The sequence below is a fragment of the Oryx dammah genome, unplaced genomic scaffold (assembly GCF_014754425.2).
Source record: "Oryx dammah isolate SB20612 unplaced genomic scaffold, SCBI_Odam_1.1 HiC_scaffold_20, whole genome shotgun sequence".
Lineage (NCBI taxonomy): Eukaryota > Metazoa > Chordata > Mammalia > Artiodactyla > Bovidae > Oryx > Oryx dammah.
In genome coordinates, this window is record NW_024070204.1 from 61,325,963 (window position 1) to 61,339,886 (window position 13,924).

A 13,924-nucleotide genomic window follows, 5' to 3' on the forward strand; every position below is an offset into this window, starting at 1 on the left:
GTGGTACAGAGCACTAGTGCTGGTCTGTCTCCCACCTCTGGACTAGAGGAACAGTTCACAGACACGTAAAGAGCAACAGCAGCAAAGCACTTCAAACACGGATTATCCCAGGTCTTCAGGTGTGCCTCAGCTGCAGTCACATGAGGGAGATGGTTTTTGATCTCTGTGTTAGTTCTCCATTACTGCAGAACAAATTATCCCCAAACATAGCAGTTTAAAACAACAATGCTTATTGTCTTGCGGTTTTGATTCGGGGTCTGAGCACAGCTTAGCTGGATCTTGGAGCTCTGCGCTTAGCTGGATCACGTGACTGACTGAATCCTCTCAAGGCTCCACCCCGTATCACTGGCTGATGGCAGGATTCAGTCCTCTGCAGGCCTTTCTTAGTTCCTTTTGAGCTGTTGTAGGTTCTTTCCTATTGTGGGCCTCTCCAAAGAGCACATCACAGCATGTCAGCTGCTGCATTAGAGTGTGCAAGCAGGTGGGCAAGAGAGAGGGCCAGCAAGACAGAAGACATGGTCTTTCATACCCTGGGCACAGCAGTGATGTCCCATCACTTGCCAGATTCCATTTGGTAGAGGCATATCACCAGATCCACCACACTCTCAAGGCAATGGGATCATACAGGACGTGAATACCAAGAGTCTAGGATGATGAAGCGGGGTGGAGGGTGTTTTAGAAGCCGCCTGCCACAGTCTCCTACCCATTCCTAAGCAAAGGTCTTCTCTATACGTTTGTGATGTCTTCTCTGGCTTTGGAGAAGTGGATTGTTGACCTCCTTGATTATAGAGCTTCTGCAGAGAAAAAGCATCTGAGGTGTTCTTTGTTGTTGTTTTTCAGTCTCTCAGTCATGTCTGACTCTTTGTGACCCCATGGACTACAGCACGCCAGGCTTCCCTGTCCTTCCTATCTCTCACTTTGCTCAGACTCATGTCCATTGAGTCGTTGATGCCATCTAACCATCTTATCTTCTGTCGCCCCCTTCTCCTCCTGCCCTCAATCTTTCCCAGCATCAAGGTGTTTTCCAACAAGTTGGCTCTTCACATCAGGTGGTCAAATATTGGAGCTTCAGCTTCAGCATCAGTCCTTCCAATGAATAGTCAGGGTTGATTTCCTTTAGGATTGACTAGTTTGATCACCTTGCTGTCCAAGGGACTCTCAAGAGTCTTTTCCAGCACCACAGTTCGAAAGTGAAAGTCGCTCAGTCATGTCCGATTCTTTGTGACCCCGTGGACTATACAGTGCATGGACTTCTCCAGGTCAGAATACTGGAGTGGGTAGATGTTCGCTTCTCCGGGGGATCTTCCCAACCCAGGGATTGAATCCAGGTCTCCTGCACTGCAGGTGAATTCTTTACCAGGGAAAGAATCAATTCTTTGGTGCTCAGCCTTCTTTATGGTCCAGCTCTCACATCCTTACATGACTACTGAAAAAAGCATGGCTTTGATTATACTGACCTTTGTTGGCAAAGTGATGTCTCTGCTTTTTAATATGCCATCTAGGTTTGCCATAGCTTTTCTTCCAAGGAGCAAATGTCTTTTAATTTCATGGCTGCAGTCACCGTCTACAGTGATTTTAGAGCCCAAGAAAAGGAATGTGGTAAAATTCCCTGACTAGATGTGCTGATAATTTGTCAGCTATTCACTTGAGAGACCTTTTGCTAAATTGATACATCTTTTCTCTCCATCCTGAGATGGCAGAATGGCATTTAGTTTCATTTCCCTCATTTTTGTCTTACGACATTTTGACAAAATAACTCGTCTTTCTTTGTCTCCTTCACCCCAACCCCGCTCCACCAATTCTTGGTCTCAGAACACTAGTCACTGGCCGTTGGCTCCTCTTTGCTCCATATTGTTTTCATGGAACCCTGCTGTGCCCCTTTGGATCTTTTGAAAATCGCCCTGTTTTATATTCTTCCATCATTGTGACTCTTCTCTAGTTCCTTGACTTTTTTGATAGTGAAGTAGTTTGAGTGGCTTCTAGTGTTCTAGTGCAGGGAACAGGGTGATAAGGTGAAACTGTGTCCTTTGTTTCTGATATAAACTTAAAGAAAAGCCCATAAAACATTTCAAACTTGAAAGAGAGACTAATAGGACAGAACACTGATGTACCCTCCACTTGGATTTATGAAGTACTAACCTTTCCATTGTTATTTTTTGCCTCACATTCTTTTATTGGCGCATAATTACTTTACAATTGTTGTGTTAGTTTCTGCTGTACAACAAAGTGAATCAGTTATGTGTATACATATATCTCCTCCTTCTTAGCCTCCCTCCCGCACCTCCCATCCCACTCCTCTAGGTCATCACAGAGCTCCAAGCTGAGCTCCCTGTGCCCTATAGCAGCTTCCCACTAGCTTTTTTTATACCATTTCACACATGGTAGTGTATGTATGTCGATGCTACTCTATCAATTCGTCCCTCCCTCCCCTCTCCTCCACCCCCCGTGTCTATTTTATCTGCATTTCTATTCCTTCCTTGCAAATAGGTTCATTAGTACCATTTGCCTCAGATTTTTAAAGAATTTATTTGTCCACAATATCTCTTTTTAAATATTGTATTGATAGACTTGTTGGTTATTTGCATGTTTTTGCTATTATAAACATTGCTATGATGAATATTTCTTTGTACTCATGCGCAAGACTTTTTCTAGCCATAGATATTTTAAAACAAACTTCTGCAGGGAGGTGGGGCAGGGGCAGGGGGAGAAATAGGTGAGGGCGATTAAGAGGTACAAACTTCTAGTTGTCAAATGAGTCATTAGTGTGAAATGTACAGTGTGGAGAATACAGTCAGGAATTATGTGCTATCTTTATATGGTGACAGACTGTGGCTGGACTTATTGTGGTGATCATTTTGACATGTATAGTGTTATCAAATCCCTCTGTCATATTACAGTAACTAACAGTTTTTAGGTTGATTATACTTCAAATCCAACCAACCAAACAAACAAACCCGTAGAAAAAGAGATCAGATTTATAGTTACCAGAGATGAGGGATTGGGCAGAAAGGGAATTGGATGACAGTGGTCAAAAAGTACAAACTTATAAATAAGTAAAATGTGATATAATGTGCAATATGAAAAATATAATTAATGCTATTCTATGTTATGTGTGAAAGCTGTTCAGAGTAAATCCTAAGAGGTTTTTTCATCATAAGAAAAACATTTTCTTCCATTTTAAAAATTTTAGGGATTTCCTTGGCAGTCCATGGCTCAGACTCCATGCTTCCATTGCAAGGGGCATGGGTTTGATCCCTGGTCAGGGAGCTAAGAATGCCATACACTGCATGGTGCAGCAAAAAAAAAACAAAACATATATATATATATATATATATATATCTAAATGAGATGGTGGATATTTTCTAAACCTACTAAGATAATCATTTCATGATACATGTAAGTCAAATCATTATGCTGTACACCTTAGGCAGCACTGTATGTCAATTATATTCCAATAAAACTGAAAGAAAAAAACTTCTCAGTGATTGATAAGCAAACAAGCAAAACAGTAAGTGATAAACATTTCTGTTATATATCGACAAAGAAATGTTACAGCTATTTTAAATAACATTACGTGAAATAGGAGAAAATGCCTTTCATGACAGCCATCTAAATAGAAGGCAGCGTGTGAGTTAACATGACAGCCAACTATATGGAAAAATGGTAACTCATGCCGCTTTTTGCTTTTGGATTAATAGTAGCGTGGCTTTTTTCTTTTCCAAAGTAGGTATTTATATGACTAGAAGGAAAACGGATGGAATATTGGAATTAGTGAAACTACTTTCATATGGTAATTTAAGAAAATATTCACTACATCCTTCTCTTATTTTTCTTTGTGGTAGTATTTATTCCTATCTAGGACTAATCAGCAAAATCTATATTTATTATTTGTATCATACGAATCCCAGGGACAGAGGAGCCTGGTGGGCTGCCGTCTATGGGGTCGCACAGAGTCAGACATGACTGAAGCGACTTAGCAGCAGCAGCAGCAGCAGCAATCTCTAAGCAAGAATTAAAAAAAAAAACTTTTATCATGGAAAATTTCAAGCACCCACAAAAGTAGAAAAATAGTACTGTGAACCCTCAAGTATGCATCACCCAGCTTCAACATTATTGACTTTCTTTTGAGCAAGATTTTCAATTGTGATGCTAACATTAGTTTTATATTTAGAAAGTCTTATATTCAGGGTAACACAAAATTAACATTGCTCATTTGGAGAATTATTTCAGTATTCTTATGAGGTAAGTGGCAATTGTTTAGAGAACTTATTGTTGCTATTATTATTATTAGATATAAAGTTGTCCTTTTAGTAAAATTTTGCTAGTTTATGGGTTGATTGTGAGTTTCTTCTCTCCATTAGTTGCTCAGTGTAATGGTCTGTTTGGCCAGTCTTTCATTTGACAGGGAGGTTGCCCACAAGCTTTGTAAAAGTGTGACCTAAGCCCTTCAAAATGTTTTGATACAAAAGTTAGGAAATAGTTCTAAAAGAACTCCATTTTAAAAATGAAACACAGGGAGTTCCCTGGTTGCCTAGTGGTTAAGATTCCAAGCTTTTCTGCCATGACCCGGGTTTAATCCCTGGTCAGGAACTGAGATCCTGCAAGCCACACAGCACAGACAAAAAAATCCCCCCAAAACCAAAAAATAAAAACAAAGACAACAGAGGGACAAGCTAGTAACATGCCCTGGTACTGTCTGTGGAACTGTAGATCCAGAGACTGTGTGAGTCACTGTTCGAGCTGTACTGCGTGAGTTTCCTGTGTGCTTGGATTCCAGATAGCAGTGGTCATGGGTTCCTGCACAGCCGGAGGAGCTTACGTGCCTGCCATGGCTGATGAAAACATCATCGTCCGCAAGCAGGGTACCATTTTCTTGGCTGGACCGCCCTTGGTAAGAACCTGCTTGTTCGTTTCTTTTTGATAAGAACATAGTCTTGCTTGCTTGCTTGAAGTAAAATATACATAATGTAAAATATACCATTCTGACCATTTTTAAGTACACAGTGCTCTGGCATTAAGTATAGTCACTTTGTTGTACAGCTGTCACTACGATCCATCTCTGGAACGTTCTCATCTTCCCCAGCTGAAACTCTGTACCTATTAAACACTAACTCCTTATTTCCTGCCTTCTTCACTACCCTGGAAACCATGATTCTACTTTGTCTATGAAATTTGACTACTTTCAGAACCTCATTTAAATGGATCCTATAATATCTGTCCTTCTGTGTTTGCCATATTTCACTTAGGAAAATGTCCTCAAGATTTGTCCATGTTATGTGTCAGAATTTATTTCCTTTTTAACACTGAATAATATTCCAATGTACATGTATATACATTTTATCTATTTATCCTTCAGTAGACTTTTGGGTTGCTTCCACTTTGGGGCTATTTGGAATAATGCTGCTGTGACCATGTGTGTGCAAATATCTCTGTGAGTCCCTGCTTTCATTTCTTCTGGGTATATCTTCAGAAGTGGAATTGCTGAGCCATGTGGTAACTCTGTATCTAAATTTTTGAGGAATCACTTCATTCCTCTTTATAGCTAAGTAATATTTCATTGTATGGATAGGCTGTATTTTGTTTATCCATTTATTGGTTGATAGACATTTGAGTTGTTTCCACTGTCAAAAGTACTAAAATATAAAACATTTTCCTTTCGTTTGTGATCTGTCTAGCAGTTGTGTTTTTATTCACTGTTTCATGACATGGCACCTCCCATCCCCGCCCCAGGCATCTCTGCTTCCCATGGGCCCACTATGACCCCAAAGTTGTGCCATCTCCATGTGAAAATGTGCTTGGTACCCAGATGGGGATGGGTAAAAGGCTAGCCCTAACCTCCCCCCGCCAAGTGGCCTGTTGGCGAGCACATCTCAGCACTGCCTAGCCCAGGTCTGTGATGGGCTGCCATGATCCTCCCAGAGACACCATGGGGTGCACGCCTGACCTATGACCCTGCTCCTGAGCCAGAGCCCCACTGGGGACAGATGGAACAGTCGCTGGTCAGGGGCAGGGAAGAGAAGGTAGGGCAAGACCCAGGGCACAGGCGCCAGTTAGCCAGGAAGCAGGGAGCAGAGGGGAGGAGGACTGCGTAAGAGCAGAGGCTGTAAACCTTAACATATGCTCCATTGTCCCATCAGACTTCATTACAGAAAACAGCTTCAGAGATAAAATTGTTTAGACTCGCACCAGGGTAACCCGTGAGCATTAAACTCCGAGCACAGGCCTCCTCTGAGAGTGGGACCCTGTGCACCCTCACTGGCCACCTGCCTGTGAAGTAGGCCCTGGGGACTGGGTTAGGTTATCCCTGGTTTTTCCTCGCTTCCCATGTGACCACCTCCATTACTGTGAGTGCCGCGTCCAGCACGGCAGGTGAGAAAGACCTGAGACGGGCTAGTGCGTAATAAAAAGACAGACACATCATTTGGCAAGCGGGGAATCGGGGGTCCTCCTGCTCTTCATGGCAGGAAGACAAAATGGCTCCTTTCCACCCGCACTTTAGTTGGTAGAAGTCACATGAGATCATTAGGGAATAGCTGTCCTGGGGAGTTTGATCAGCACACCATAACGAGGGAGTCAAGTTGAGGCTCTGCTGTTGATCAGGAACATCTTGTGTTGTTTCCATGGGGACGGACGCAGGGGCAGGCAGTGAAGCGGAGCAGCGAGCAAGTTCCGCCCCAAGTATGTGCATTTGGTATGCTTACTAGGACAATCACAAGGGCACAGTTTGCCGCGCCCTCGAGTCGTGGGGCAGGTTCTGGTCTCTGCTCTGCCAGGCTGCAACATCTCCCCGTTTTTGTTTTGATTGCAGGACTATCATGGTCAGTCCAGAGTAGTAATATAGGGCTCTTTTTGTGTTAAATTTGGGGGTACCCCGTTAGGATCCGGGAACCAATGGGAATTGTTGGTCCACACTGTAGGGGAAGTGTCAATCCAGGTTAAGGGTCTAGCTAATGGAACATAAGTCCAATACAAATCAGCACCTGCCCCAGCTATAGCACAGGAGACCAATGCCGCCATAGCCAGCAGCGTGGTCTGGGGGGTCTCAGGTGTTTGAGTGTACAGGAGCATCTGTTCGCTCTTCTGACTGAGGCCCTTCAGTTGTCTGCAAGTCATAGGAGGTGCCTGATGAGGGTGTGGTTGTCCTCCTTGCTTGGGGCAGTGGGGGGGAGCGGGGGGTGCAGGGGGCCGTCCGCCAGGGGCCGCCTCTGGACTTTCTGTGTCACCATTGCTGTGCTCATTGTGGGGTCCCACATCTCCCGTGGCGCAAATGGGGGATCCATGGTAAAGCTTGATGCACCTGCTTGGTGTCTCACCAGGGCCTTGACCTGTTGAGACACAACCACATCCTCCTCCCCATGTTATAGGGGGGTTGGTCCTTTCCATGGACCACCTTTTGGCGCCTTCCACTAGACCTCTGGGCGTTGCACTGAAGGAGTATGTGAATGGTGTTTCTCATATGGGGTTGATTTTTGGTCATCTGTTGTGAAAAAATTTAAGGTTGGGAGAGCTAGATGCAGATTTGCAGGTGGAGATTTCCCAGCTATTCCCCCTTTTTGTTTTAAAAGTTGACTTTTAAGAGCATAATGTGCTCATTCAACAATAACTTGGCCAGTTTATATGGGATGCCTGTAGAATGACTAATAGACCAGAGAGAGCATGTTAGGTTGTAAAAGGTTGTAAAAGATTTACGGGTGTAAGTTGGCCCATTGTCAGTTTTAAGTTTCTTTGGGATGCCCATATGAGCGGAAGCAGCTAATAAATGGCATTGGGTGTGAATGATGGTTTCACCGGGATGAGCAGAAGCCCAAAGCATATGAGAATAAGTATCAATAGAAACAGGAAGGTAGCTAAGGTGTCCAAACTCAGGAAAATGGGTTACATCCATCTGCCAAATTTCATTTGGAGTAACCCCTCAAGGGTTAACTCCAGGTGACGGAGGTTGGTAAGCACTGACTTGTTAACAGGAGGGACAAGCTTGAATAATTTGTGTTGCTTGGGATTTAGTAATGTTAAACTGATGTCTAAGGGAATGGCAGATTGATGAAGTTGATGAAACTGGTAAGCCTGCTTAAAAATGGGCATCGTTAGAAGGTCAGCCTGAGAACTGCCAAGGGTGAGAGGCCCCAGGAGAGGGGAGTGAGCTTGAATATGTGTAATAAAGAAAGGAATGGGAGCAAACGGTTTTTTGAAGTTGGAGAAATAGGAGGAATAAGTCGTCAGAATTTTTGCAGTCTCAATAGACTTGGTCATTCCAACAACATAGGCAGAGTCACTAACAATATTAATAGAGGTCTTTAGATACAAGTACTGTAATTTCTGTACTAGTTCCACCCGCTGAGCCGAGGTATGGGGAGTTACTAGAGTTTCTCGCTCCTCAGGATCAGTAATGCCTGCTTTGCCATTGTTAGAGCCATCTGTAAAATAAGTAGGAGCGCCTGGGATAGGCGCACAAAGGGAGTTAGGGAAATAAATTGTAATAATTTATGTGCAGGAGGGTGATTGTCTAAAACGCCCACAAAAGCAGCGAGGGCAATCTGCCATGATAAGCAAGTCTGTCAAAGATGCTGTTGTTCAGTTTAGTCAAATGGAACATGAATAGTTTGAGGATCAAAGCCAGTTAACTGGCAAGTATGCTTCTTTCTTGTATAATTAAATTAGACACAAGGGTAACGTACGTCATCAGAGTTTTGCCCTCCTGAGAATGTGCCAACAGCCATGCTATGATGCCAAAGATGGGCTGCTCTTGAAATAGAACTCCCATAGGGGCTTCTGAAGAAGCTCCGACAATGAAGAGAATAGAATGATCATAATGCATATGATTAAGTTGAGCATTTTGAATGGCAATACTTACTATATCAAGTTCCTTTTTAGCTTGTGGCGTCAGAGTCTGAGGAGAAGAAAGGGCTGAGTCCCCTTTAAGGGTCTCAAAGAGGTGTGTAAGTGAACTGGTAGGAACGCACAAAGCAGGGTACAACCAATGAATATCTCCTAAAACGTAGTCCCCATCGCATAAGATCGTGTTGAACTTGGTGAAAAAGTGGGTTTAGGAGAGACTTTTGGGGCAGCTAAGAGTACGTGATCCACAGTGAATGATGGAGACTTGAGGACGAGGGCTCGAGCTCCCTCCAGAGTGCTAGCCACGTATTGTTGCCATAGCATCATCATCCCCTGAGGCAACATTTTCTATTGGTACCATTTCATGGGGGCTTGTTGGTTAGTACTGGGTACCCTTTGTCTTGTGGAGCTAAGGGGATTGTATAAAAACAGTCTTTAAGATCCAGAACTACAACTGGCCAGTCTTGAGGTATGGCCAAAGGGGATGGGAGTCCGGGCTGCAAGGCCTCCATGGGTTGCATTACTGCATTAATAGCTCGAAGATCATGAAGCAGCCTCCATTTGCCTGATGTTTTTAGGGACTGTGAAAACTGGAGTATTCCAAGGACTGGTACTTTCCTCTGTGTGTCCTGCTTGAAACTGTTCTACCAAGGCTTGTAAATGCGTACGTTTCTCCTTTGCTAGAGGCCACTGATCCACCCAAACAGGTTTAGATTTAAGCCGTGTTAGAGGTGTGGCATGTAGTGGTGGAGAAATGTCAATGACCTTCATTGAAAATTTTTATATAGTAGCTCTTTTCTTTCCAGTTTGGGTTGAATAGGTAAAGGAGAAGGATCTCCCTGTAAATTTTTTCCTAGCCCTTTTCCCAGTTGTTACCCTATTCTCACCATCATATAATCTGCCTTTCCCTTGTTGGAGAAAACTAGGTGCCATTGGGCAAGCAGATCTCTGCCCCATAAATTGCAGGGAATGTCTGCAATAAAAGGTTGGACGTGGGCAAGTTGTTTGTCGGGCCCTAGGCAAGGAAGAATTGCTGAACTCTGAGAAAGTTGTTGGGATTCTTCCAAGCCTGAGATTTTTTTCCTGGGGTTCAGTCAAGGGCCAGTCATCTGGCCATTGATGAGAAGTAATGATAGAAAAGTCAGCTCCAGTATCTAAGAGACCAGAGAAGGTTTTTCCTTGAATTTTAACCTTACAAGTGGGCCGATCTGAGAGTATTTGTTGCGTAAAGCACACTACTTGATCACCTGTGCTCCCAAATTCTTGTTTTCCTCTAGTGATAGGATTATAGTTGTTAGGGGCATGGTAAGGCAAGAGAAGGAGCTGAGCATTTCGCTGACCTTGAAGAATGACATGGGATGAGCGAGAAAGAGCCATTACTTTAATTTCTCCCGAATAGCCTAGGTCAGTAAGGCCAGGAAGAATTTGGAGGCCCTTGAGAGTAAGGCCACTTCTGCCCAGAATGAGTCCTATAGTCCCCAGTGGAATGGGGCCTTGGGTCCCAGTAGGGATTGCTACAGGGGGTCCGATTCATTAATCTGAACAGTTACTCTGGTTGGGAGGTCCAACGCAGCACTTCCGCTGGTAGTGGCTGGGAGGCTGGAGATAGGCTGAAGGGTGTGCTGGAGATCCTCACCAACTATGTCCCATTGTTTGTGGGGCCTGGGGCTGGCCCCGTTGACAGTTTCCTGGCTGTAAAGGGGAACCGTTCTTAGGAAATTTTGATCTGTATTGATTAGCCCAGTGATTGCCTTTCTGGCATTGAGGACACAGTCCTAGTGTTTTATTGTTACAAGTGGGTGGAGGTATTGTAATACCTGTTTTAGATTGAGAATGGCATCCTTTTTCATATGTCCAGGCTTTTCACATTTAAAACATTTGGCAGGGGAAGAGCTAAAATTATTTTTAAAGGCAGCACAAATTGCTTGAGCTAACGTGGTTTGTTTGTAAGCCTGTGTACCAATATTCTGACATGCTCAAACAAAATCTGCAAGGCTGCCATTTTGACGAATAGGGTTAAGGGCAGCCTTGCAATCTTCATTGGCATTTTCATAGGCTAATTGTTTTAACAAAATGTCCTCCACTGTAGGACTATTAATTTGACAGTGGAGAGCAGATGAGAGCCAGTCTACAAATTCAGTGAGTCTTCTCCAGGTCTCTGTAATATTTTAACAAATGAACTGGTAGGCTTGTCAGGGTCTGATACTGTCTGCCATGCCCTTCAGCAACATTTGGTGACCTGTTTGTACGCTCCCACCAGTGTACCTTCATAAGTCAGTTGGGCTGTTGGACTGGTATATTGCCCTGTGCCTATGAGCATTTCAAAGGTAAAATTATGTCCAGTGGCCAAATTAGTATGGGCTTGCTCTTGGCACAACTCAGTATAAGAGGCAAAAAACTGTAAATATTGAGGACCACTTAAAGCTGCTTTGGCTAACATTTTAACACTGTAAGAAGAACTTCTTCCATGGAAACAAATTTCCAGCAGTTCCTGTGTTAAGGGGAATTAGCCCCATTCAACCTAACACTAGATTTTAGTTCCTTTAAAACATTGATGTCAAAAGTTTCATGGGTTGTAATAACCTGAGTGGGATTATTGGCGTTGGGTCTGTAATCAAGAGGGAAAGCAAAATGGTCCTCAATGTTTAAAGCACACATACGAAGGGTGGAGGCCATGGCAGGCTCAAATTGAGTCAGCGGCTTATCCTCCCAAGACATTTCTGGATCCAGGGGAGGTGGCAGTGGTGGAAAATCACCCTCAGGTTTAGGTGGCAGAGGGGCGGAAGGGTAAACAAGAGCCGCTTCTGGGGACACCGCCTTCTGGAATGATTTCTCAGTCTGTAAAGGGTATAGGACCGATCGCACTAGCCCCAGGTTGCAAATACCATCACGAGTGTGCGATCCCCTCTCCTGTGTGCTGGTTTCAAATTCTCTCCCACTCAGTCCCAACTTTCAATATCTAGAGTGCCTTCTTCCAGAAACCAAGGATTCTATTTAACCGCCTCTGACTTCCCTGGTGGCTCAGATGGTAAAGCGTCTGCCTACAATGCAGCAGACCAGGTTTCAATCCCTGGGTTGGGGAGATCCCCTGGAGAAGGAAATGGCACCCCACTCCAGTATTCTTGCCTGGAAAATCCCATGGACAGAGGAGCCTGGTAGACTACAGTCCATGGGGTCGCAAAGAGTCGGACACGACTGAGTGACTTCGCTTTCACTTTCACTTAGCAATTGTGTCAATTGCTCCTCTTTCACCTGCGCTCTAGCAGTCTGGAGGGGGTGCCTCAAAAGCTGGAGATATTGTTTCTCAGCTTTACTCAAATCATTCCCCACTGTTACTCTGACTTTGTAAGACAACAAGGGACTTTCCACCCTTGGAGTCTGGGGGCCTGGTCGTGATTCAGGCGTCTCACTTACCGCTTGCTGTCTTCACTTTCAATTTTTTCCCTCGGCGGAATTCTTCCCAATTTCAGGTCCCTGTTTGGGCGCCACCTGCCATGTCCAGCACAGCGGGTGAGAAAGGCCTGAAACGGGGGCGGGCGTGTAGTGAAAAGTCAGACACATAATTGGGCAAGCAGGGAATCAGGGGGTCCTCCTGCTCTCCATGGCAGGAAGACAAAATGACTCCTTTTAGTCCGCACTTTAATTGGTAGAAGTCACATGAGATCATTAGGGAATAGCTCTCCTGGGGAGTTTGATCAGCACACCATAACGAGGGAGTCAAGTTGAGGCTCTGCTGTTGATCAGGAACATCTTGTGTTGTTTCCATGGGGACGGACGCAGGGGCAGGCAGTGAAGCGGAGCAGCGAGCAAGTTCCGCCCCAAGTATGTGCATTTGGTATGCTTACTAGGACAATCACGAGGGCACAGTTTGCCGCGCCCTCGAGTCGTGGGGCAGGTTCTTATCTGTGCTGAACCAGGCTTGTAACAGCGAGTTTCAGGAAAGCAGCGGTCACCCTACAGTTTATGCCACAACTTGATCCTAGATTTCAGAGGGATAAACAGAGGGTGGGTAAAGACACAGGTAGTTAGTACAGATTACAAGGAAACATCCCACTGTGTATGTATAATCCAAGAATATTAAAGAGGTAAACAGAATAATGCCAAGGAAATTCTAAAGGTACAGTAAACCTAGAGTGGAGTAGTATTCAGCCATGAAAAGGAATGAAGTTCTGACACATCCTACAACATGGATAAACCTTGAAAACACTGAGCCAGACACAAAAGGACAAATATTGCATGATTCCACTTCTATGAAATATGTAGAATAGGCAGATTCATAGAGACAGAAGGTAGGTTAGCGGTTGCCAAGGTCTAGGGTCTAGGGTCTAGGGTGGGAGTATATGGGTAGGGATGCTTCTTTTGAGAGTGATGGAATGTTCTGGGATTAGGTGGTGGTGGTGATTACACAACCTTGTTAATATAATAAAGAACACTGAATTGTATTCTTTTAAATGGCAAATTTTCTGGTACATGAATTATATCTTACAAAGGAAGTTTATTGTTTCAAAAGTTTATCTTTGGTTTCGGAATACTAACACAAGTTTATTAAAAAGAGAATGTTAAAAGATCTTATGCTTTGTGTTAATTTTCAATAACTTTTTTACTGAGGATCAGGTAAGCCTGAAAAACTACCATTTCAGATGTAGTAAAAGTCTCAAGGCTTCAGTCCAAAAGCCTGTGGAATAATACTAAATATTATTCTTTAATATCTCTCTAGCTATATTCATAGTGATTGTTGGTTAATTTACTATGTATAGTAACTTTTCCTGGGTAGTTCTTGTTTATTTTTTATTAGAGAATGAGTACAGATATAACTAGAATTTAAAACATCTTTTTGGGAATAAGGCATTATCATAATATGGATATAATGCTGTTTTTGCGAGAGGATTTTGTTAGCATCAGGATAAGGAAGATAAAGGTCAACATCACAGTGTCTGTTCACTGGATTCAGATTTAACTTATACCTTAGAAAGAAGCAACCTGGCCACTGAAGTCTGCAGTTCTGTTAGAGAACTGAACCCTGTTCAGTAGTCTGCCATCAAAAGGCCATGTTTATAGGTAGAAAAAAAGCAGCAGCAGCTTCAGCTGT

The 13,924-nt window shown here is 43.7% G+C and overlaps 1 protein-coding gene across 1 annotated transcript in view; it reads left to right on the forward strand.

The window, feature by feature from the left end:
• Positions 1-13,924, forward strand: part of MCCC2 (methylcrotonoyl-CoA carboxylase 2) — a 79,861-nt gene that overhangs the window by 39,149 nt on the left and 26,788 nt on the right. The window contains exon 7 of the mRNA XM_040262685.1: positions 4,778-4,891. Coding sequence (XP_040118619.1) covers positions 4,778-4,891 — 114 coding nt within the window. The remainder of the gene's footprint in view (positions 1-4,777; positions 4,892-13,924) is intronic.